General features: G+C 39.1%; 2 protein-coding genes across 9 annotated transcripts in view; one reads left to right on the top strand and one right to left on the bottom strand.

The window, feature by feature from the left end:
• Nucleotides 1–15,394, bottom strand: part of CCDC73 (coiled-coil domain containing 73) — a 77,413-nt gene extending 62,019 nt beyond the window's left edge. For 6 of the 7 annotated variants that reach the window (XM_083837848.1, XM_083837849.1, XM_083837853.1 and 3 more), the window contains exon 1: nucleotides 14,558–15,248. The gene's annotated coding sequence lies outside the window, so the exon portion shown is untranslated. The other variant, XM_083837850.1, reaches the window with a different exon arrangement.
• On the top strand, nucleotides 15,292–22,815 carry PRRG4 (proline rich and Gla domain 4). 2 transcript variants are annotated; one of them, XM_083837913.1, is made up of 6 exons: nucleotides 15,292–15,519; nucleotides 16,141–16,256; nucleotides 19,250–19,413; nucleotides 20,278–20,326; nucleotides 20,708–20,843; nucleotides 21,537–22,815. In XM_083837913.1, the coding sequence occupies exons 2-6, from the start codon at nucleotides 16,151–16,153 to the stop codon at nucleotides 21,763–21,765; spliced, it is 684 nt and encodes a 227-aa protein (XP_083694039.1). In that variant the 5' UTR covers nucleotides 15,292–15,519; nucleotides 16,141–16,150; the 3' UTR covers nucleotides 21,766–22,815. The 2 variants fall into 2 exon arrangements, with proteins under 2 accessions (XP_083694039.1, XP_083694038.1); XM_083837912.1 differs by lacking the exon at nucleotides 15,292–15,519 and adding an exon at nucleotides 15,595–15,980.
• Nucleotides 22,816–24,968: the final 2,153 nt, after the last annotated feature.

Below are 24,968 nucleotides of genomic sequence, written 5' to 3'. Positions count from 1 at the left end.
GAGAACATTCTCTATCCCCTTAACTGATAGCTTAGTAATAAACTTCACTGGATCTTCTCTTTTTTATTAGCTAGCTCTATCCTTCTTTACAGTTTTGTAAAATTAGGGGTTACACTTGCACTAATTTACCTTAGCATGGAATTGTCTCAAGGGCTTATGACAGATTTTGAAACAAAGACAGCAAATAAATGTATTGCTTGTTTTGCTAAAGAAAGCGAAGATGTTCTTCGCTGCTCTAACAGATGAAGAAATAAAATAACAGATTTATTCCACCTAGTAGAGATCCATTATTCAGCACATTTTATCCAAGGAACAAGTTTGTGAACCTGCTATTATTTCCCCTTTTGCAAAGGAAAAAAAACACAACACAGTCCTAGTCACATCAAGCTGCCCTCATCTGTCATATTCTGGCCCAAATTCAATAGTATTTGTTTAAATTCAAAGTATTTGTAAAGGTTTTCATTCTGGAAGATGTGCATGTATTCCAAAGCTGCCCCTGCCAAAATCCAGTGAAATAGGATGTCTGGGATGAAGGGGGCAAGGTAGTCCAACATTACCTCCTTAACGCAATACAGTTGTCCTAAAAAAAAAAACGCCTTAGCAGCTTTGCTGACAAAAACATCATCAGATACCACCATATTGTCTTATATTACTAGTATCTCTCTACAAAATGTCATGCTTTAATAAAATTGTGAGAGAAGTATTGGCCAAACAACTCCTGGATCTTAGAGCCCTCAGGTCAAAAAGTAATGGGCCTGGATTTTTTCCTTTTCCCTAAAAGTTTTTGTGCTATTCTGTAAGATACTACTTTCCCCTCTCTCAGGTTCAACCTGTTAGTGAAGCTACTGACAGAGAGTAGAGATATGTGAATTATCATAAAATATCATCAAATGGTTAAGATCTTTATCTGTTTCAACCGATCTAAATAAAACTGATGTTTATTATATGCGGACTCAATGTATGGCAACAAAAAGTGAGGGAAAATGAATAAAACATTCCTGACAAGACCAAACTGATGACACAGAAACCATGTAGGAAAGTCTCTCCAACTGAGGTTTTATTTTATTCCACCTGCAACACTGGATTTTGAGTAATAATAAGCACTTCAAGCAATCAGTGTGTCAATTCAGCTTTTTGGATCAGAATTCAGTGAAAAGATACTCAAACATGGAGCTGTAGTAAATGCAACCTGAAGTGAAATTTTTAAGCACATTTTGTCAGGTACTTCAAAATTAGCTACCTGTTGAATTCTGGGTGAAACTTAAAGAGAAAGGAATTGCTTGTCAAAGTATTGCATTGTTTGAGATCTGCGTTCACACACACACACACATTAAAAGAGGATGCCTTCAGGAATCAAAAGAACTTGATAAAGAATTAAAAGGATTTTTTTTTATTTTCTTATTTTGATAAAAATATACAATCTTCCAAAAGCTAGCCAGCCCAGGCATTTTCAAAAAACAGGTTATTTAAGATTTCCATAACATGCAAGGTGGTTCACAGGTTAACGAACACAGAAATAAGTTTTCAGAATCCTTACCTTCTGTAATCAAAACCAATTATATAGTATATTTTATCTGTCTGTTATAGGACAATACTATGGTTTAAAGGAAAAATAAAGAAGGTAAAAAGATTTTTTTTTTCCAAGCACAACTAAAAATATTACTAAGAAAACAGCAGCAAACATCTCAATTTTTTCAGGTAAAAATTAAGAAAGAGAAAATAGGATTGTTACAGTAAAAATGTGCATATACTTCCAACTCTCATGTGGGATTAAGTTCTCTTCTCCCTAACCTTTCCGTTCCAATATTTTTCAAGATTTAGTCAATGTCCTTTTAAGTATTAGTATAAAGGCATTAATTGTTCAATGGATCATTAGTTCATGGGAACCTCGTTTTACCCAAATTTTAGAAACAGCAAAATCTAGAGATCACTTTACAGAAACTCAGTGTGCAAGACCAACAGATGTAATGAGTGATTCAAAGTAGCATACTTTTTATTTTAAGCCATACTGCCACCTACTTGACAACCTAATGAACTGTGCTGGCCTGAAACAATGCACTGTACTTACAGCTAGAGCCTTTGAATAAAACTGAACTTTCTAAAAACATGATTGTGCAAGGATTAAAATATCAGGAGCAACGAGCGCCTCAGCTACCTTTCTCATCTGTTAAAAGCTCTCTGGCAGTGCAACAACAGCAGCTGCAGAGTTCTGCACAAAGACCAAATTTATTCAGGTAGCACTGTGATTTTGTAGTTACTACTTATTTGTAGTTTTAGTCGTGAAATAAATATACCAAGTATAAGTCAAGGCAATACTTAGACTCAATACTATCAAGTAAGGAATCAGACTAAACATAACATTAAACAGATTTACTCTGAGGAAGGGATGTAAGAAGGGATGTAACTCAAAGAAAGTAGGTTCTGAATGATGCTTCCATAAAACATGTTGAGCTGTGGCATTTTTCTCACATGATGGGCTCATTAAGGGCAACAAACTGCTCTCTTAACCAGATTTAGTCCAAAAAGATTAGGGACAAGTCAGCAAGAGAAGCACAAGCAATCTTTTGTTCCCTCAAGTGCAGACACTATTGATGTTTATTCCCAAAGTTTTGGAAAGGAGTTGTTTATTTTATCTTCAGAACAAACTCCTTTGCATGGAGACTTTTTAAAAATGTGTCTAATAAAGTATTAGTTTTAGTAATACTTTTTCCTCTACAAATCCTTCAAGACAATTTACAATAAAGTTACTATTAAACATTTTGGGATTCTTATAGTAAAACCTCAAAATGAATTAAGAGCTCAATGAGCTACGGAAAAGTTGTTTCTTCTCTGCTCACAGAGAATGTTGACGTTGGTGAAGAAGGTTCCTACCTCTGAGAACAAGTACCTAATCCTCTATATTTGCATCCTGCTACAGGTTACCGTGAGGATGTCCCCGCAGCACCCGTTTTGGAACAGCTCCCACCAGAGGACAGAAGCAGCAGGAGATGGTAAGGAGCACAGGAGGTGTCTCCTCCTTGTCCTGCAGCATGCTCAGAGCTCCAGAGACCGCAGAAGACAAGCAGACCTTCCCCCGCATTGGGTACCCAGTGTAATATAACAACACACAGCCTTAGGTCGATTTCTGCAGGAAGGGAGGCAGAAATATTCTGTGCATGTTTCTCTACGAATACAAGACAATACTTAAATGCAAAAGGCATGAGAAGACAAAATAGCAGCAGTTTTAAGATTACACAAATATACCAAAGACAGAGTTTTTCCCCCCCTCTACAGTTTAGCCATTGTCACATTGTCTCTTTTGTGTTCATTGAAAGTTTTTTTTACTAGAACTACTCATGGATAAACTACTAAACATGGATATTCTACTTGTTTGTTCAGATCTCCCTTCTTAAGGGAAAGACAAGAACTAAACTTTCTTAGTGAAGTAAGTATTACAGGTTGAAGCACTCTCCTGCTGGCTACACATATACTTATCTTCTCAGCTATAAGAACCATTGCCTTGGCTATAACAATATGCATCTAGCACTGAAGTGTCTGAGGAACTAAACCAGAGAAAACATCCCTGTTTCAAGCCAGCAACACTTCAGCGTAGTTACCTGTAGGAAAGAGACACGGGAACTCAAATGCAAGTGGCACAAGAATCAAACTACAAGATGGTAAACATAAAAACACCAGGAGAAACATGCAGGAAGAGAAATACTCCTGCTCTTGTGCTCCTCATTTGGACTCAGATTGTAGACGGTGGCACCGACAGAAGAGATGCGCCAGATATTAACCATTTCCTCACAGACCCGTAGCATGGCAAAGCTTGCCCAGAGGCAAGTAGCCTGAGTAGAAACTTAAATAAGTCATTTGAAGACTTTAGATGGGACACTGCATAAACAAATCTGTGTGAAAAGAGTAAACCCTACACGATAAAAAAAGGGGAGAGAGAGTTCCCTCTGGGAAAGGCCCAAGTTTATTAACCGTGCCAGGTCCTTCCGTGCTGAGCAGCAAAAGCGCCTTTTTTCCCCGTCTCACCAGTGCCCCCAGCCACCCTCACACCTCCAACACCCATGGCACATTCAGAGTGGGCAAAACCCCACAGCTGCCCCCCTTACCCCCTCAGCAGGCAGCGAGCTGCAGGCCGGACATGCCACAGCCACCGCAGGGCCCCCAGCTGGGCCCTGGGCCTGCACGGGCCGAGGGGAGGCAGGCGGCTGTGAGCGGGGAGCGGTTCCTCGCTCCCGCCATTTCCTCGTCTCCAGTTCGTGTTCTGGCAGGAACGTCATCTTTGACAGCAGCACGAGCTTCCATGAAAGAACTGTATAGTGCAAGCGTCTTTTTCCATAAAGTTCATAGCTACGGCTTGGTACATTTAACATAATACAACTTGCATTTTAGGGGAAGATAACACTCACTGGGAAGTAAGTTGCTTTTTATAAAATCCAGTGATTTACTTGGCAAAACCCTGAAATATTTATTTGAAGCAAAGATTCCAGGAAACGTAATATTTTCCAAAGCACAACTCAGAAAGCATTCTTTGCCGAAGGTTTGAAATAATCGATCTAGATCTCTGAGAGTGTCACCGGTGACCCAATATTTATTCCTGTCAAGGCCACAGTTGGAAGCTAGGAAAGGGAGAGTGGAGGGCTGACCTTCCTACTGAAGTTTAGAGACAGTGCTACAAAATGAACACCAGATTGGTGACTACCAGCCATTAACTGTTGGCCATGACAGCTGCTGGAAATCACATTTGCGACTCTGCACAGCTTTCCAATCTTAGAAAGACATTTGGCAGTCTAAAAAATATGCTACACAAAACTTTGTCGTTGCTTTAATAGTTTCTGCTATGAATTCTACTAGTGTCAGCCATTACATAAATTTTATACTAAAATTTTTTGAAGAAAACTATTATTTTTAAAATGTTTCTGTACTTAATATGTCAACAACATTTGGCTTTCTAACAAAGCCAACATATAAATAACATCTTCAGCTACGATCTGAAATCTGTATCCATCTTTGGTAATACCTTCTTTAGATGAAATAAAAAGTATACTTGCTAGTGAAACACACCAGTCAAATGGTGCATGTTCCAGTAAATGCTTTTTCTTTCTCAGCAGATGCTATTACTACTGACAGCATTACAAGTAACTTGAAATATTAATGCAATATTTACTTAGCAACTTTGGAACCTGTCAAATCTTATTTCTATGGTAACGTTTGCAGTTTATTCAGCTTTTTACATTTATTTTGTAAGTTCCTTATATTCAGCAAACTTCTGTCTGAAACTGCAGAAGAAGTGCTGTTGCTACCCAGAATGTGGCTGGCCTGTTATCAGTTTTATTTATATGCTATGAAGATTCTGGGATTATATTCATCCTCACTAATGTGAGGAATTCAATCTGAATGGAAAATTTCAATACCTTTTAGGATAAAAAATGGGTAACAACCAGACATGGTTCTACATTTTTATATACAAAATACTCTGTGATATTTCCTCATTCTAAGTTTTGCTCTGATAGGTATCGCAGCCCCGCTGCTGAGGCTGGGGGAGCACAGAGATGTGGCCCATGCTAGGGAAGTTCCCTGCCCCAGCTTGCTGTGAGCCAGAGCCCAGCACGGGGCTGGGGCTCCCAGCCCACAGGAATTTAGGACTCCTGCTCTCTGCTGAGCTCAGATCCCCTGTCCCACTGCTCCTCCCACACCAAATGCATCTATAATCTTCCTATGCTACTTCTGTTACTTTTGCTCAAACCAAAGTGGGGAGGAGGGATATGACGGAGAGAAATTGATTGCTTTCCATTGTCCCTGCATACCAAAACAAAGTTTTTGGCCTCCTACCTCCAGTTTTTAAATCCTTTCATTTTATATAGCCTCAAGTCCTTCCAAAAAGACTTGTTGGAATTCCATCTGTCCTTAGAGTAGCTGTATGTTCATTGATTCTTGCCCTGGATATATCCCCATTTTCCAAATTATTCCATGCTCACACAAGATAGTAGTGAAGAAAATAAAAAAATAAAACCAGTAATATCTAAGAAAGCTCAATTATTCCACCTGTTGCAAAATCAGTCCTGATCAAGCAATCATTTAAGAACTCACCTTCCAGCTTTTTGCTATCAATGGCACTATTCACAAGTTAAAGTGAAGTGCTTTGCCGAACGCTCAGCAAACATTTGCTAAACCTCAAAATGTTTGCTACAAGTAACAAGTTTCAGTATCTTAGTCAGATTTTCACAGTTTTTATCCGAACTGCATTCCTTGAAGGAATATTAACGGTCTCAGTTCTCTTCCTTACATTACAAACTGCACTCCAGCTGACTGTACCGTCAGCTAGCACAGGTGGTGCTGTTAAAAACAACCAAGCTGCTTATGTCAAATAAACATGGTCTTAAGACAAAAAATAATTCCCAGTACAGTAATTCTAAGCATCTCTCAAATACACATCTCAAATACCATGACTAAAAAAACAGATCAACAAGTTATTTTATAAAACTCTTCTCAAATATATTCTTAGCTTGAAAAAGACGGTAATCAGATTCAAAAATAGTTTTAAAATAAGAAAACATCTTTCTTTTGTATTTAGGTCAAATAATAAGGATGGCCTTCTTATCACGTTAAAAAAAATCAAATACTACAAAGAAATACGATGGCAGTCATTTTTTCCTCATTTTTCTCCCCTCCTCCCCCCCTTTTTAAAAAAAATTATTATTCATTGATTTGGTACACAATTATTTTGTTGTTAGCGAAAAGCCAGAACCGCAAATACCACAAAACTCAATGGATGATTTCACTGGGAACAGTATCATACTAAGGCTAGTGCATACTGACATCTGAACAATAGAAAAAGAGTTAGTCTCTTTCAATTTTGTTTTTCATAATTATGCTATACAAAATAAGCTGCTGTAAGAGATTGGGGGGAGGGTAGGAATCAGAGACTCTTTGGCTGAGTGGATGTGTTACATTAATTTCTTAATATGTGAAGGAGTGGATTACCCCTCTAACAGCAATGGGAAATTAGTTTCTTCATTTCTTCATTAAGACTGTGGGAGGGAAATTAATTTTCTACTCTGGTTTTCAAAATTAATTGAATATATCTTTATTAACATGATAAATATGTACACATACTTTTTGGTTGAAAGAATTCTCTAAATTAATCCTAAACAGACATTTTCAAAGCAGTTCGTTAGCACATGGCTTTTTGTTTAGTTTTCTGATGTTATATAAACATTGAAGAAATTGATCGCCAAAGTTCCATCTAATAAAGTTATCTACAGAAAAAAGCATCTCAAAACAGTTTTTCTAGTATTAGTTGAATAGCACATTAGTGAGTTTTCTTTTTTCCTACTCTATATTTGTACCTGTGCTGTTGCAGTCTAACGTGTACCTAAGGGTTATGCTTTCACGCATATGAGTGTATGCACCAGATATTGTATTTGGTGGCTCTAACAGGAAAGCCCAGTTCTTGAAAACATTATCTACTTAGTTTGAAGGCTTCTAGGTGCCTCCATGTATCTATTTCTACTTAGGTGAATTTACAAAGCATCTCAAAAGTTGCTCACTTCATTTCCTACACACTCAATGTTTTTGTATCTGTATTGTAAACATGGTTCCTATGGTGTAGTTCCACCACTGCATCATTATATTCTTTTATCTACATTCTATAGTATTCTTCTAATACAAAGTCAATCACCTCAGTTGTACTAATGGCTTTTTTATTTAATCTTCCACTACATAAATTACAATCATATCATCTAACATCTTTCAAACTGAAAAATAAGTCAAGCATTTTTCTAAAAAAATTAATCTTTTAAGTACTGAAACAAACCATCAATTTTTAGACTGTCTGAAGACAGCAAGGCAGCATGCTTTGATCAGACACAAGCTGTAGAATGAACGCAACAATATCACAGCAGCCTCAAAGAGCCTATAACATACGGAAAGTAAGATCTTCAGGCCCTTTTGGTCTAAAGGCTAAAAAGCATGAGAAAATGCATAACTGCCTCTTAGAACTTAATTTTCTTCAAGTATCAAATGCATTATACAGGGAATATGATTTCTTTTAATCTTCATTGAATGAGGGACAAGTCCATGGTATTTTATGGGGCCTCTGTCTGCCTGGACAAATAAGTAATCATGGCCAAAATTATTCCAATTATTATATAGGTTACCTTCATTTCATCTTTTTTGTTTTTTAAACTTATATGGTTAACCTTGCAACTTCTGCCATCTTTCACATGGAGTTACTGTATTATTCTTTTCTTAAGAGTCTAAAGAAAAGAATCAGAACATTATATCTGTGAAAGGGCACTGCAGTTACTGTAACCCAAATGCAAACTCTAACCTCTACCACCAATTCCTAAGTGAAAGTCACCATTTTCTGTTTAATAAGATGTGTAATGGTTTGACAGTTTTGATTTGGAAAAAAAAAACAAAACAAAACACCTTGATGTATAAAATAAAACGATAAATGAAAGTCTGTGAATGCAGAGAGTCAAACTATCTTCACAACCCTTGAGAAACAATGACCTTTAAGGAGACTGTCCCAAATAATCATTTAGATCTTTCAGATGTTTTTCTACCTGAAAATATTACCTATGTGGCTGGAATATTTTGCTTTCTTTTTCTGGGTTCAAAAAATTCAAAAAAGTTATTTCCTAGGTTACACACAAAAGACAGGAAAATACCCACATAGTCAATGGAAATTTACCTTTGCAGAAGTTCCTCAAGTCACCTCCATTTCATGAGCTCCACCTTAATTCATATTAATTGAATGCTGGAGAATTATTTTAATTGAATTGTTCTGCACCAGAAAAAGCAGACTACAAGTATATAAGCAAACAATGGGGATACATTAGAGCTGATCTCCTTCCTTAGGAAGTTAATAGGAAGTTTACGTTTGGCTGGTCAAGAAAAGAACATCTTTATTATAGACACAGATCGTAGGAATTAAATAAGCAAAGTTTATAGCGAACAAAAGCAAGACTGTCTCAGAAATATTCACACAATATAATTCAACCTGTTTACCAAAATAGATCTTCTCTTTGAAAACTGCCGACAAGGAAGTTACAAAACACAACCAGAAGGAAGAAGCAGAACAAGTTCTTCACTTGTTTTGATAATTCATTGTTTCATTAGTAGCTTAAGAAACCTCAGCAAGTCCACAGAGCATCTTTGTTAACATGTTAGGCATAATTTGCAAAGACAAAATTAGTCGCACTCTTTGCCCAGAGTTAAAACAATTAGATGTTAAAACAGTTCAGCTTTAACACAGAAGTGGAAAAAAAAAAACACAACAGCTTCCATCTCATTTTTTTTCCTATTGTTTCTATTAGGGGAACTTAAAGAAGCAGAACAAGTATGGATGAAAATTAACTACCGGACGAGATCTCAGCCACCTGAGATCTCACCTGTTTTGCCAATGGCAAAACAATCAAATAAACTGTCACCAAAACCAAAGGAAGGAAAAATCTCTCATCCAACCTGCGACATGAACAGCACAGAACAGAGCTCCTTCCAATACATTTATGAAAATTTAAAATCTGATTTTTTTAAGCTAGTGGTGCTGTTTTAATTACCTCATGTTCGTGGAGGAGGTTGATGAAGGCCCTGCAATTCTCCATGTCAGAATTCCAACACAAGCTTCTGCTTCTGTCACAGCTCCAACAAAACCACATTATCCTCTCCAAGGACTTTAAAGAAGAAAACACACACACAGACACAAAACAAAGCCACACAACAACACAAAAGACAGCATGCTGCCCGAGATCAAGAAAACTTCAGAAGACATTTCATATCCCAATACACAATCTCAAATTGAGGAGAGAAAAAAAAAAAAGCTTTTTATAGGAAGTATCCTCAAGCTCTTGGTCTCGAGCCAGGACTCAGTAACCTTCTCCCATATGTAACAAACTTGGCATGAATGGGGCGACATAAGGCCATGCTTACCATCCTTGACACCGTACACATCATTAGCACACACCCACCCGTAAGTCAGATGAGAATGGCAGTGTACGAATGCCACGAATAGTCAGAACACAAGACCAACGCTCGGACTTCCAGCCCAAAGACATCTATTTCCTTCTCACTCATATGAACTTCCTTGATTAAAGAAAATAATGGCAGCACAGTTGGAGGTGCCACAGCAGTCCTGCAGCATGCCTCCTGTCTTCATGAGCCATCACAATGATCTAAGGGATCTACAGTGTCATTTATCCAGCAGTTTCTCCCAAAGCCAAATTGTTCATCGCTGGTGTTCTTCCTGAGCTACAGCATTAGCCAAATAACTACTTGCATGCCTGTGTAGGATAAACTAGATAATGACTCTGAGAAGGAACATTAGTCAAGCATTAAAGAGTTAAGCATCCTTTATGAAATAGTCTGGCTTCGTTGTAAAGCATCAAGAGTTGTATGCACATCTGAGATGCAGTCACGATTCTGCCAGAAATGAAAACTGGTGTTTTGGGGGCCACAAAACAAAAATAGCCATAAGATGTTGTACCAGTTTTCCTCATTTGATCTCTCTGAGAAGAGGGACTGCTTACCTAAGTTTTCCACATATTTCTTTAGATTGGAAGATAGTTAAGGCAGCTTGTAATCATTGACCTTAACATTAAAAACCAACAAACAACAACAACAAAATACTTTCCTTCTGCCTACTCTGTGAATTTTATTTATTTTTTAGAACCTTCTTTTAGACCATAGCAAAGACTACGTGCATCATCAGACCTGTGCAGGTTGTCCCTGACACAGATGGTTCTCTCTCACTCAGATAAAAAACCTCAGAGTTCTCACCAACTGCTTCCTCCAATTCAATTAAATTCACTTTTTTCTTTACCTGGCTACGTAGTATCCCAGCCCATTTTCTAGAAACCATAATCGACATAAAAAGAATAGCAAGTTACCATGTGCAGAAAAAGAAAATATAGATAGATCAACTCCACTGTCTATAAAATCAGAATTCATGAAAAACACTACAAAAAAGTTTGTAATCTGTGTATCAACTCTAACAACCATTAGGTCTGCTTGGATAAAAGCACCTAAAATAAGCACCTCACCTAAACTGACTGCTACTCCCCAGTGGAAATAAGTTGAATTTTTATGATTATGTCCCTGAAGAAAATTCCTTAAAATCCCTTTCTCACCCTAAGTCTTAATGCAGCCCTTCCACCTCACAAAATCCACAAACGCAAAAGTTTCTAGTGGATCAGTCAAATCAAAACTGACTGTATCACAGCAACAAATGAAAAGTTTACCAAACAACTCCACAGGTACTACAATAAATGCCAGGCATAACAAACATCAACTTCATTGCATTTATGCACATCAGAAGCCCGCATTGCTGTGATTGCTGCTTCAGCTGAACAAGATCAAGACAAAACCAAAGCTGTCCATCTGGTATTACAGTACTTCACTTACAAGCGACCTGACAGCTCAGTTTCATTCTGAAGTGAAACATGGCCTTATGCAGCTTTGTCTTGCATAGTTGGATAACAGATTATCGGCAGAAACATTCAGAATTATAAACTAGAAGTGTAAGAGTAAACTGAAAGGCCAGCACAGAGCTCCCTCTAGTGCGAGCAAGAAAAGGAAGTAATATGAACACAGGGTATCAGCTGGTCAGAGAAATGCGTCACAAGAAATGTAATGCTACAGGAATAGTTACAGAGCTAACTCATAGTCCCAGACTTGAGCAATCTGGGAGGTGAGACTGAAACATCAGGGCTTTTGCTCTACTGTCACAGCGGTGCTGAGGCTGGGAGGGCCCTCTGGAGGTTACCCTACCCAACGCCCTGCCCAAGCAGGGCCCCCTGGATTGGGCTGCCCAGGACCACATGCACACAGCTGGTGAAGATCTCCAAGGATGAAGAGAAACTTATCTGGGCAACCTGTGGAAGTGCTCAGTCAACCTCACAGGAGGAGGAGAAAAGAAAAAAAAGTGTTTCCTTACACTGAGGGGGAAGCTCCTTTGTTTCAGTTTGTGCCCGTTGCACCTCACCTGGTGACTGAGCACCACCAAAGAGGCCTTGGCGCCATCCTTTTTGAGTCCTCCCCTCAGGTATTTGCCTACATCTGTACTATGTATGCAAATACATATTACAAGCAGGTGATATTCAGTCCTGCAAGGCTTTTATTGACCCTCTGTAAGCATTTTATTTGTATAGCTTTCCCATAAACATTTGCAAATGTTTGTATAAATAAATATCAAACAATTATTAACAATCTATATAACAATATACAATATTAAAAACAACAAATATTAATTTGCTAATTGTATGTATGACTACTTTTGTTATTTACGTGCTATTACAAGTGTTAACTTATTGCTCAGAAATAATGGTTAACAGTTTAGTTGTTACTAACTAAATGTTCAAATTAGGTGCAGGCTTTTTTTTGTTTTTAAAAATCTTTAGGAAAAGTTTTGCCTCATTTGGAAATTTAACAATTAACATTAACCTATGAACCTGTCCTTAAAATCTTTTTTTTCTTAATAGCAAGAACAACTAAGTTCTCGCATTTTGTTTTTCTCTTACACTGCCATAGGAAACGTAGATCAATTTATTTTATTTTTTTAAGATAGAAAACTGACTAACTCTCCTCTGAAAGGAGCAAGCAATAACACCAGTAGAGATCAGTTTTATGAGCTAAATTCAAACATTCAAACTTTTAATTCCAAGGAGCCTCATGACCAACACTTAAAAGCCTTCATTCATCGTATCTTCTGGGGATGAAGCAATATTCCTAACTGATAACAAAGTGACATGTATAGCAGAAACTTAGGCATATTTAAAATGTACTTAAAATTCTATTATAGCATCATTAAAATGGTAATCTTGATTTTAAATAAAGATTTAACAGAGGCAAGTTTGTCGCTCAACATGATATCATTCTTTATGTCTTTTATAAGACCAGCCAACTTAGCCGGGGAAAAAAAAATAAAAAAATTACACTTCTATAGGAAAGTAAAAGAGACAGCAGGTGATACCTGAGAAAGTATTTGTCTTTTCCAAATACCAGCTGGTCTGACATAATCCTTCCCTACAGCATACACCATGTGGAACAGTCACCCAGCACTCTGAGACAGTTCACTCAATTGTTGAGATACTTATTACTGAATGCGGTAGTTTAAATAACCCTTTGATGTTAGCTGCACTAAAACAATGATTAAAATCTAAGTTGTGTCAGATTAGCTTGAGTAAAAAGGAATTACTTCTAAATCAAGATAGAGTTAACTAAACTTCTGCCCAGGTACAAACATGAGAACTTCAAATATAATTTTGTATAACAGACAAATGTACCTCATGCGATGCAGGAAATGAGATAAAGCAGCGCAAAGAACCGAAGAGATGCACACACTTCCAAAGTCCACAAGAGGGGGACATTCAATTACACAATCACGTAACTTCCCTTACGTTTAAAAGTTCTATCCACAGCATATCATATCAGAAACTATTGATACAAACCGCATGAGAAACTGGGCAATAGCTACAAGGAATTTAATATTTGAGAACTTAGGGTAGGCTATATTTGCATAGTGGAGTGAGAAAAGGGGTGTTACTTTTCCTGACTCTATGCTAAACAACCAAAAAACATCCTTGATAGCACAGTCTGTATGGGACACAGCTAGCAAGGAGCTAGATGCATTCCTGTCCCAAAATACTCCAAACAGAAATCAGTCAAGAATATTATACTTACCCATACTGAAACAGATACACTGCTACTCATTTGCAGCCAAGTAATTAATATATGCAGAAACAGCTTAGATTGATATCACACCTTTCTTGGGAGGCGTGCAGCGTATTTTACTTACGCTCAAACACACCACGGAGTTGTTGTGCATTAATGCCCCTGTGCTGCAGCCGTCCACGGGTATTTTGCTGGCTGGCAGGCTCACAGAGACCCTCACATAGGAGCTTGGGCTGAGAGCTGAGCAGCAATGCACAGGAGGAAGCCACAAAACCCTTTATAAAGTAATGGGCGTTTCTCCTGTTTTCCAACAGGTAGCCACCAGGTAGTGTCATCTTCCATCTTAGCATTACCTGGACAATAAACAATCTATATCGTTCTTTCCTGGTACAATGCAGTTCTCTTTGCCCTCAGTTGTATTGTAAGTAAATACACAATTGTACTACAGAGCTTTCTATTGAGATCTCCAGCAGCTAAAAAGCATTAGAGCAACCAGTTTAAGTTACACACTCATCAAGTATCTCTTAACTGCAGTGTTGATGTCACAAAGTAAATATTTAGCCACAGTCATCATTCCTCCAAACAGTTTTCCTTATTCCACACTTGACAAGTTTCTGTTTTTCTCCCGCAAGTATCTGATCACTTCCACCGGCATTATCCCGTGCCCTTTGTGTACTCTTCCCTGCTTCTGTATACACAAACCACTCCAGCACTTAAATAAATAACGCAATCCAGTGACTACAGGAAAAGCGCTAGCACAAGCACAAATCACGCTCAGTCCCTGAATTTCCTGCTAGCAAAATTGTTCCAAGTTACTTTGGGATGCAATTTATTACTAAACATAATAGCCATATACAACATTACCAGAACACTTTCTTAAATTCCTTCTCACCTTATCCTTTGTGGCTTTTCAAGTACCGCTTCTTGTCCTTGTTAAACACCACAAACTGTTTGAGGAAATGCTCTTAGAGCAAACTCGAAGCACTCCCTCGGAGAAGCCCGATAGCCACAACCAGGTCAGCCTGCACCTCGCCTCCGTGCCAGGCTGCTCCTCGGGCCGGGAAGGAGGGCGGAGGAGGGCCCTGGGAGCAGGTGTGTGCTGCCTGCCTCTCGCAAGCCATGGAGAACCCATCACGGAGCAACCCAACACGGAGCAACGCGTCCGCTTCGCAGGCGGGAAGGAGTTACCTTCACGAGTGTGAGGGGAAAAAAAAGGGGGCTGAGGGGGCAAGTGGAAAATTTAAGCTGGCTCTTTTTCCCTACCTGGTCAGAAAGACCTAATTAAGATAAAAATGCTGTAGCCTGCTGTTCAAGAAGCTGCTGCTTGTGGCTGAGCAACAAGTTTTGGGGTGCGCTGCTACTCGGGCACCCTTCTCGCCTCACAGCTTGCTCTAAGCTGGTACCCCGCTGTTAAAGCGGGTTTTTTCTCGGAGCAGTGAGGAGCCAAACACGGTTTTCAGCATTTTCATCAACCCAGCAGGGAGAACTTCTCCCCAACCCTGGTTTCAACAGTAAAAAGCGTTCAAAGTGACGACGGGATTTCTCTGGGTCAATCGCTAACCAGGAGCGGCAGACAAAGTTACTCGTACCTTGTCCTCACGGGGGGTCAGGTCAGCCGAGGGGACGGCCAGAGCCCCCGAAGCGAAGCCCCCCCAGCCGGGCACAGCGGGGCACGGCCGCCCCGCGCCCCTTCCCTCAGGGCGTTCCCTTCCCGCCCCGGGCCCGGGCCCCGCAGGGCGGCGGCTCAGGTGCGGCCCTGCCCCTCGGCCGCGCCCTTTCCAGGAAGCGATCGCTGCGGGGCGGCGAGGCGGCGGCTCCGGCAGACGCCGTCCCCCCGGAGCCTCGGCAGGGCAGGTAGGGGAGCGCCCCCGGGGCCGGGCAGCCGTTGGGGTGGGGGGCCGCGGGCCGGCCGGTCCCTGGGGTGCCGCCGCGGGCGTCCCGCGGAAGAGCTGGGGCTGAGCGCGGGCTGCCGGGCGGGGGCTCGGCTGCGGCGGTCGCCTCAGGCAGGGGAGCGCGGGCTGCCGGACCCTGAGCGGGGGGGCAGAGGCTTTCTCCTGACAGACCGGGTCCTGTACGCGTGTTCACGCCGGGGGCCCGCCTTCTCTCTCGAAGCGACAGCCGGGGTCCTTTCGTGCGTCCCGGGGCGCTCCGTGTGAGGCCTCTCCCATTAACGTGGCCGCCGAGCCCGTGTGACCGCCGCGGTGTGACCTCCTCCCCGGGAGGAGAGCGGGCATTGCGCTGCTGCGGCCAGAGGCCCGCTGACATGTGCGGATGTTATGCAAGGGAAACTTCAGAGACACGCAGGACCAGTTTGGGTCGGTATTTTTCTTCTAGGGAACCATTAGCCCAAATGGCGTGTAGGTACTTGCGTGAGGTGACTTCACTTGTAGGATTCATTCAAGGTTCATCACCGACACCTCAGAGGAGTGACTGCGCTGTCATTTTCCTGAAGTCACGTTAGTTTCTGTCTGACAGATCCCCCGCCATGTTTGTGGCCTCGGTACTGCTGTGCCAACTCTACCCGATGATGTTTGCGTTTCCCCACTGCGCAGAGAAATTAAATCACCTGAAGCACCCGGAATCGAAAGATGGTAACTTACTTTTAACGTGATTTTGGGCTTTCCAAAGTAAAACTGTATCTAGTTTTTCTCCTACTAATTTCTAAACTACTTTCTTCTAATGCGTGCAAATGCTCTTCTGCTTCATAAACATATCGTACAGTTTTATTCTTAATTTTAGTATAGTTGAATCCCGTTTGCTGAAATGTGTGATAATTTGGGTATCAGTATTATACATGTATCAGATTCATTAGTAAGTGAGGCTTGGGACAACTGGGCTTTTTCTAGGTCTTTGCATTATTGTCATTGATATGAACAGAAAAATGTCAAAATTTCAAAAGTTTGAAATCTATATTAAGACAGTATTGCTTTGATACTATCTGAGCACATAACATCATAGTTTTGTATATCTAGAATTCATTTATATTTTAAAGTGTTTATTTGCTTGGTGTTTGAGACATTTTTTTTCCTCAGTGCCAGATCCCTTACAACACCTTGAAATATAGTGCTGATATTGCTTTGGAAGGGGGGAGGTGGAAAGGAGGTAAAAACAAATTTAGTTTCCAAGAAGGACTCAGTCACTGTGATGTTGAGCCGTCACAGTTAAGTACTGATGCTTAACATTTAAGCATCACGGCTTCACAAAGGAATTTTTAAGATAGCTGCCCGGTCTCCTCAGTGAATAAGGAGTGCAGAAACCTTAACACAGACTTGCAAAAGCCATCACGTTGCACAGGGAACTCCTTCAGGGCAGTAGGTTGATCAGAAAACATAGCTAGCAGAAGAATGCTGAATACAGGTTATTCATTAAAAACCATATTGCTCTGGGGCAAAACACAGAGCTGCCAGGCTGCCTCTACCTTCCAAGTTCACACCATAGAACCCTCTTCTGGCAATAGACTTGGTTCTCTCGTTTTTTTAAGACGAAGTTGGAAAGTGAGAGGCCCGTCTCTTTTATCCAATAATTTAACAACTAGAACAATTGCCAAGAATATGGGGTACCTGCCCTGGGAGGTTACCTCTTCAGCATTTTCTGAGCCTCTTTTACCACTAGAGTAACTTTATTCAGCACATTGCATGGATGCGTTTTTAATTAAATGTTAGGCACGCTAAAACGGGATTTACCGTCTTGTTGAAATATGGCCCAAGAACTGTAGAACTGCATCCAGTTCCCTCATGTATAGCAGAGAATTCAAGTTCACGTGTTTCATTCTTCAAATACTATCTTAATCATGGGATCATGTGTAATTTGGAGGTGGAGACAGGTGCACTTTGACAGTGTCCTACAAAGTGACGAAAAGCACAGGTAAATGGATGAAGGCTCAGAGAGAAAAGGAGTTTGTATCACTGGGAATAAGGGGTCCTAGGTTCTACTCTACTCTCCAGGCAGCCTCATCATGCACTTCACATTCATTAAAATGCAGAAATTATCTAAGTTAATTCAGAAGTATAGCTAATAGCACTTGCACAGTAAGGTATGAAACACTACTGAACAAAGCCAAAGATCCGTTTCAGAAGTATTAAGTTAGTCCTATGTGATTTGCAATCAACGAACCAAGATATTGATAATATTTATTTCCATGAAATTCTTTTCCCTTTCCACATTTTTGGGGGGGGGGGGGGGGGGGGGATGAAGTCCTTCTCTCTAGTTACTCTTAGATACAGCATATATATTTTAAGCTTAGATTTTCACGCAACTAATTTGAAATAACAGATTTGCCTTCCTGCTCGAGTGTGCACGTGCATATGATTCCTTCTATACATACTGTAATATTTCTTGAATACACCGTAATATCAAAGGCATAAACAACCAATATGCAAGTTATACTTCAGTTTTCTTAGTTTCCAGAGAGCAAAATATTTTGAGATACCATTGCAAGATCTAACAGTAACTATTAGGATAAAAATTCCAGAATGATATGATAATCTAGCCAAACAAGAACACAGAGCTAATTTGTAGCTGAATAACTTTATTCTGAATCTCATCTCCTTTTTTATCTGTCTGGCTTGGTATGTAACAATGCTGTTTCTGAATTACAGTTGCAAAAATAATCCTCTAGTCATCTTACCAAACCAAAGTCTGGATTTCTTAGAGTACAGATTAGGCTTTCACTGAAAGCCAAGCCAGAAAACTAGTTTTGTCATATAAAGATGATATTTCTTAAAAGAAACCATAGCAAGAACAGGCTAAAACTTGACTATGAAAAATGCCTGGTGAGAAAATGCATTCCTGTATTCCAAAGCCTTCTACAATTTCACTAACTCTTCTGGAATCTTACCTTACAACTTACTCCACAAGGCTTCATAGGGCTTGTAATAAGCACAAAAGAAGAAAAGAATTAAATTTCTTCAGAAATGCCTGCTGCCAGTAAAATTCCTATCATGGACTAATTTTAAACAAATAAGCATGGCAATATGCCAATCTTTACATAAAACTTGCTGCCACGGTTGTGAAAAGAGAACTGAATAGGACTCTGCAGCCGTGATTTAAAATCTAGTCTGTAAACAAATGTTGGAACTCACAGACACCTGAATATTGATAAATGTATTTTGAAGATTATTTTGAAAGAAGATGACTTTTTTTTTCCTTTCCCCTCCAGTAGGTCAGAATCTTGCTGGGTTTCGATCTGACTGGATTTCTGCTTTCTGTGACTATGCTTTGTACTCAAAGGCTCCAGTGAAAAACTGATGCCTGCATCCCAGAAGGGATAATACTAAATCTTGAACTTCCAACTGCTGTCTTGAGAACCAAATTCTCTTCGCCATTATAAGAAATAGCTGAAATGCTTTATGAGAGGAAAATATGTCCATTTTATATTGCGTAATTGGAAAAGTTAGCAACAAAGACAACATATTAGGAGGAGAGCTTGATGTTTTTTTCTCCTGTATGTAGTTGAGAAGAAGAGAACTTCTACAAGAAGAAGTTGACTCAACATAGTCCCTTCAGGATATTAACCACTCTTTAAAGACACCATATGTAGCCTTCCTAACTTGTTTTAAATCACTTTTTTTTTTTTTTAAACTAGTGTTCACATCAGCAAAGGAGGCCAATTTATTCATTGGACGACATCTTCTGGCCAACAGATTTGATTTTGAAGCATTCACACCAGATAACCTGGAAAGAGAATGCTTTGAAGAGCTGTGCAGCTATGAAGAAGCCAGAGAAGTATTTGAAGACCCTGATAAAACGGTAGTTATTCAAACAAATTGATATATACTGAAGGAGGTTATTGAATATACAATTACTGTATTTAAATACTATTTTTTACAGAAATTAAAACAAGATTGCTTATTTTATAGTAGTAGAGGCCCAAATTAGATATGATTATTGCACTTGATATGCAGTGAATGTGCTTGCATATGTACTGTTGCCTTAAAGACTTGAGATAAGGGCTCCAATTCTGCACAAACAATCAGAAATGAGATTTCAGAAGTACCACTTGTGGCTATACCTATACACATTTCAGAATCTTAGTAACTTCTCAGCACCCAGACTGAATGTGTTCCAAATGTTCTACGTATTAATTGGCTAATCTCATCCTTATTTAATGCCAAATAAGCGTTTTATAAGTGCAAGCTAGATCTACAGTTCAGCTATTGCTGAGTATTCCCGCAGCATCATCTTTTAAACTGCTACCTATATGCACCTTGGAAAAAAATATTTAGCCAAAACAAATGAGAAACTTTACAGCCCAGTAATAGAACGTAATGGTTGTCTGAAGACTGGCTCTTGCTGCATGCAGCACTAATCTCTTCATGATCGCAGATGTGCTCTGCACTAACTTGCAGAAAGAGCAAGGAACATCTAACCTGAAGGTGGAAACGCAGTTCAATATTTCACCAACTGGCATTTTATTCTTTGTGAAATTGTAATTTTTATGCAAATTTGAATGTATGACATAAATATGATGGGATAAGCAAGTACAAATCCCTCACCCAGAGTTGCTTCTGTTTATGCCATTGTTAAATTTTGCCTACAGTACCATATTTTTAAAAATGCTCAAGACTGCCAATTATGGATTTCTTATAAATCTCATCCTTTGTATTTTTATAGATGGATTTCTGGAAAGACTATTCAACTAAAGGCCCTAAAATAAAAACAGGTAAGTCATCTTTTTTATTCTTTTATTCTGTTCTCATATTGCAATGTCTTGTATTTGTCATAACAGTACCTCCTTAAAAATACACCAGTTAGCAGATCTACAATTTGATCAGGGTCACAAGTATGTGAAGAAGTATTTGGAAGGCACTGGAGGAGAGACATCTCAGAAGTTTCACATACAGAAAAGGGAACATCCACTCACCTCTGCTTTAAGCTGAATGTGAACTGTGTTGCACTGATATTATGGCTTCTCAGAGCACACCAGACATTTGTGGAAAGGAACACCTTTATAGCACAGCAAAATTGATATTTCGTAGTGTATACTGTAGAGTATGCAGATGGAAAAAACCCTATCTGAAAATAACCAATATTTTATTTTCAGGTGATGAAACACTACAAAAGATTAACGTTACAGGACTTCTCATCAGTCTAGTTGCTGCTGGAGTAATGTTAGTCATAATTGGACTGCTTATCTTCTACTGCTGCAAAAGTAGATGCAAATCAACGCAACCACCAGGGTAAGGAACTTCACTGCTGAGAGGGGGGAAAAAAAAAAAAAGTAAAAAATCTACCTTGGCCTCTTACAGTGGAATTTAAAAACCACCATTGGCTGGTCTAACTGCGTTTTCAGATAAGTCAATGGGAGCTCTAGTTCTCAGTTTCCTGGAAGCAAAGTTAGGTGAGGACTAGCAGTAAGTAGTTTCACTGAAGTTAATTAGTAACACAAAAACATAAAACAGCACTTCATAGCTGACAGAACTTCTGTTTTTGTGTTTGTGTGTCTTCTTGGGTCCAAAATACCCCTACTTAAAAACAGAATCAATTTAATAGGTTGGGGCCTGCACTGGAAAGTTTAAGTGTGTTCTATTTTGCTCTTAAAAGTAGAGTGTATGCACTTCATGGCATCTAATCTGCTTCAGATGTGGAATGAGGTAGGTTGGAGGAAATGCTTCTCTATCAATTCTCCAGCCGTGCTTCATTCTAAACTTCAAAAGAATACAAGAGGAGTCTGTTCTCTCTTCCCCACCCATTTCCCATTAGCGAACTATTCTTACCCTGTGGTTTGAGGAGTGTATTTGGATTCTGTTGTTTATGATCATTAAAGGCAAGGGTAGTTTTTTTTATTATTGTTTTACAACAAAGACTTCATATTCTTTCTTCCATTTATTAAAACGGAAGCTGCTACTTATAATGCTGTTAACTTTGTTTAGGTCCTTGGATTACGTAAGAAGTAGAAGACGTAATTCTACCAGCATCTTCAGAAGGCATGAAGAACTTTCTTTAAATCCACTTCCTCTCAGAACTGATGATTCAGGACTACCAACTTATGAGCAAGCAGTTACTTCAGATGGACAGCACGATGTACCACCACCTCCTTACCCAGGGCCCCCAAAAGGGGCACGGGTGTTTAAAAAGTCCATGTCACTCCCTGCCCCTTAGCTACAACCTTCCTTCTGGAGAGAGGGGGTATTACTGAAGCATAACATACTTTTTTAAAGTGCGCTACCTTGCATATTGCAAGACAGTTTACAAAAATGTGAAAGATCTTTAGCGTAACTAGGAGCAAATGAAAATCCCATTTGGGAGAAGTGATCTGTTGCAAAGACTGCAGGACAATTCTTTGCATGAGGTTATTGCGCTAAGATGAGGGAATGTATCAGGATTAAGTCTTGTACTGTTACACTCTTCCACATGCACTTTGAGCCATCCCATCATACTATTGATGTTTCATTAATAGTTTCATCTTGTTTCTTTAGAAGGAACAGTATTTTAATTGGTTTCATAGACACTAACCATTTTTGTGACTTGATGCTTTCAATCACTAAGAAATCTACTTTATTGTTTGATGTATTCACTTTACTGCTGTGTAATTTTCTATTCATTCTAGTAATAGATTTGAGTATGAAAAATATTTCATGAGTTGATCAAATGTAAATATGTTACTGCTTCTGGAATACATCGGTTTGTTTTAGACACTGCTGGTTAACACTACTTAATTTTATGTATTTTTGTGATTTATTTTGGATGAAGAGGAACCGTTAATTGCATGACACATTACCTGCTCAGACAAAGTATACTTTAATCAAAAGGTTTTTTGATACTCCAACATGGTATTTAGTGTACTACCACTCTTTTTGGGGGGGATGCTAAGCAAATAGCTAGAGATTAGTCCCTTGTTAAAATTATGGTTAGGATACTTTGTCTGGAAAGTACACAGGTTCCATGGATAATGTTCCCCTTGCAGTCTAAGTATATAAATCGGGGAAGAAGAGACGTTTTGCCTGTGGAATAATATGCCAAACTACTCCAGGCTTTTCTCTAGATCTTCCCTGGGACACAAACATACTAGTTAAATGGGACTGACAGCAGCACTTTCAAGGAGAGGGATTTCACAGGGCTTGTAAAAGTTCGGATTCTGTACTGTTTTATGTAATGATGTATGCAGCCGGCAAGATCACAAATAAACTACAGAAATTGTACTGAAACCTACTTAATCACCTGAAGTTTGATTCTTCTGCTATTCCTAAAACTTATTTGCAAGTGATTCTATGCAATGCAAGCAAAAATCTTGACCTTCATATAATGAAAAAAACAAAACAAACAAACCTAGGATGAGTAACTTTATTGCTAAAAGAACTTATAGCATGGACGTTAAACTGCACCTTTTATACACTTCTATAGAGTATAACACTTCAAAATTAGTCAATGAATCTGCAGTTTAGACCCTGAGGGTATTCAAAATATGCAGCGACTGACATTCAAATAGTGGTTACATGTAACAATTTACAAGACACATCCTGTACATCATAAATATGGAGCAAAGTTTAAAATTAAATTAAACATAACAGACTTACCTCATCTTAGATAGGGAAAAATTTCCCAAGCAGTCAATGGGATTGTTTGTTTGTTTGTTTTGCTTTTACTTTCATAGATGGGCTACTATGTCCGAACGCTTACCTTGTATCTTGTTTTGTTTTAGAAGTTCTTACTCATCGGGGTAGCGCAGGAAAAATAAACAAGAGGTAGACCATGATGTCTTGTGAATTAAGAAGTATTGACACACTTCCATATTTTACACACCATTTCCTTTGAAAATGTAGTTACTATTAGAACATAGAAAACAGCAAACAGAACTCTCCTTAGGTGGGTGGAGGAGGTAGTTTTAGAGGAGCTTTTAGAGGAGCAAAACAGGAGCAAGTTTAATCCAGCTTGTGTACAGATGTAAATCATCAGGGTTGACCTTCATGACTTTCTTTTCAAGGGCTGGCAGGAAAGACAGTGGATTTTAAGTAAATTAACAGACATCTACTGTGACAGATAAAACCAGAAGTGTCTAAATGAAACACTGAGAAAAGTTATGCAGTACTTTAATTCTGTTTCTCACAGAACAGGTTTAAACATGTCACAGTCCTTAAATGGTGTTGGCTATCACCTTGGACCATTTTCAAAACTTACTTCGTGTTGTCCGTTCGGCATCATACTAGTTTACAGCACGCAACCTTTTAGAAATCTGAACAGATTATTAGTTAGAGCAAATAACTGACAGTCAGAAAAGCAGTCTTCAACTCTGTCAACTGAAAAATAAGTCACCTAACCTGTTTTTTGCTTCAGTGACACAAGAAAGCGTACTACTTCATTTCTCAAATCCTCTGACGAATAGTATTATAAGCATTACGTGTGTGTGTGTGTGTGTGTAAAAAACTGGAGGAGCAAAAACAAAGGACCACGTGGAAGCATACTTCCTCTGCAGTTTAGGAAAATGTAAGTCTTGAAGCGTTTGATTTTGGTCCTATAGAAGTCTATGGCAAGGTTTTTATTGACTTCAACTGCACTGGGATTGGAGCCAAAAATGAAATAACTGATTACCTCAGGTAGTAAAAAAATATCATGTACTACATTATTTACCACAATGCTGCTCCCAAACCTAATTTATAGGTTATTCTATTGTCTTAATGATGTCTACTTACATAAGCCAGGATTTTTGAGTCTGATCTGCCCTCAAAAAAGTGCATTTGGAAAGCACAGGAAGATCCTTCATCTTTTTCTACATTACTAGCTCTGAATAAGCTGCATTAATTATCCATAGGAGGTCATTATCAATTCTTTTTGATTACTCTGATCAACACTACAGGTTCCTTTACAGCCATTTCTTTTTCCTTCTGTAAGAAAAAAAAAGGCAACCTTTCTACTTACAGTCTCATCTTGCAACAAAAGTTTTATTGCTGCTATCCTCACTTGTTCCACGTGGTGAAGAACAGGAAGGAAACACCGGGTTTGAAACTCATCTATGAACACTTTAAGCTTGCTCTTTCTACACTGTAAATGTCTTTTAATTTATTCTTGTCACATAGAAACTTACCACTATACAGTTTTCACAGTCAAGAACTTTCACATTTTCCTCTCAAAAATGTTAAGCACGCCTTCCCCAATATGCTGTTCGTTATTCAGCAGTAACTTCTGACTGTTTCTAGTCATTCTTGACCTGTGTAAATGGTTTATGTGACTTCACTGTATTTCAACCTTCCTTCTGCCCATATAACATGGCCTTTTGAATGCAGCTGTCACTAGTTATGTTTTCATTGCAACTTTGATGTTAAGTGCTGGCATTTTGGTGGGAGAGAAGCAGCGACATTTAAAACTCT

This window comes from Anser anser, assembly GCF_964211835.1.
Source record: "Anser anser genome assembly, chromosome: 5".
Lineage (NCBI taxonomy): Eukaryota > Metazoa > Chordata > Aves > Anseriformes > Anatidae > Anser > Anser anser.
Note: the sequence above shows the minus strand (reverse complement) of the source record. Positions and strands in the feature narration are given on the sequence as shown.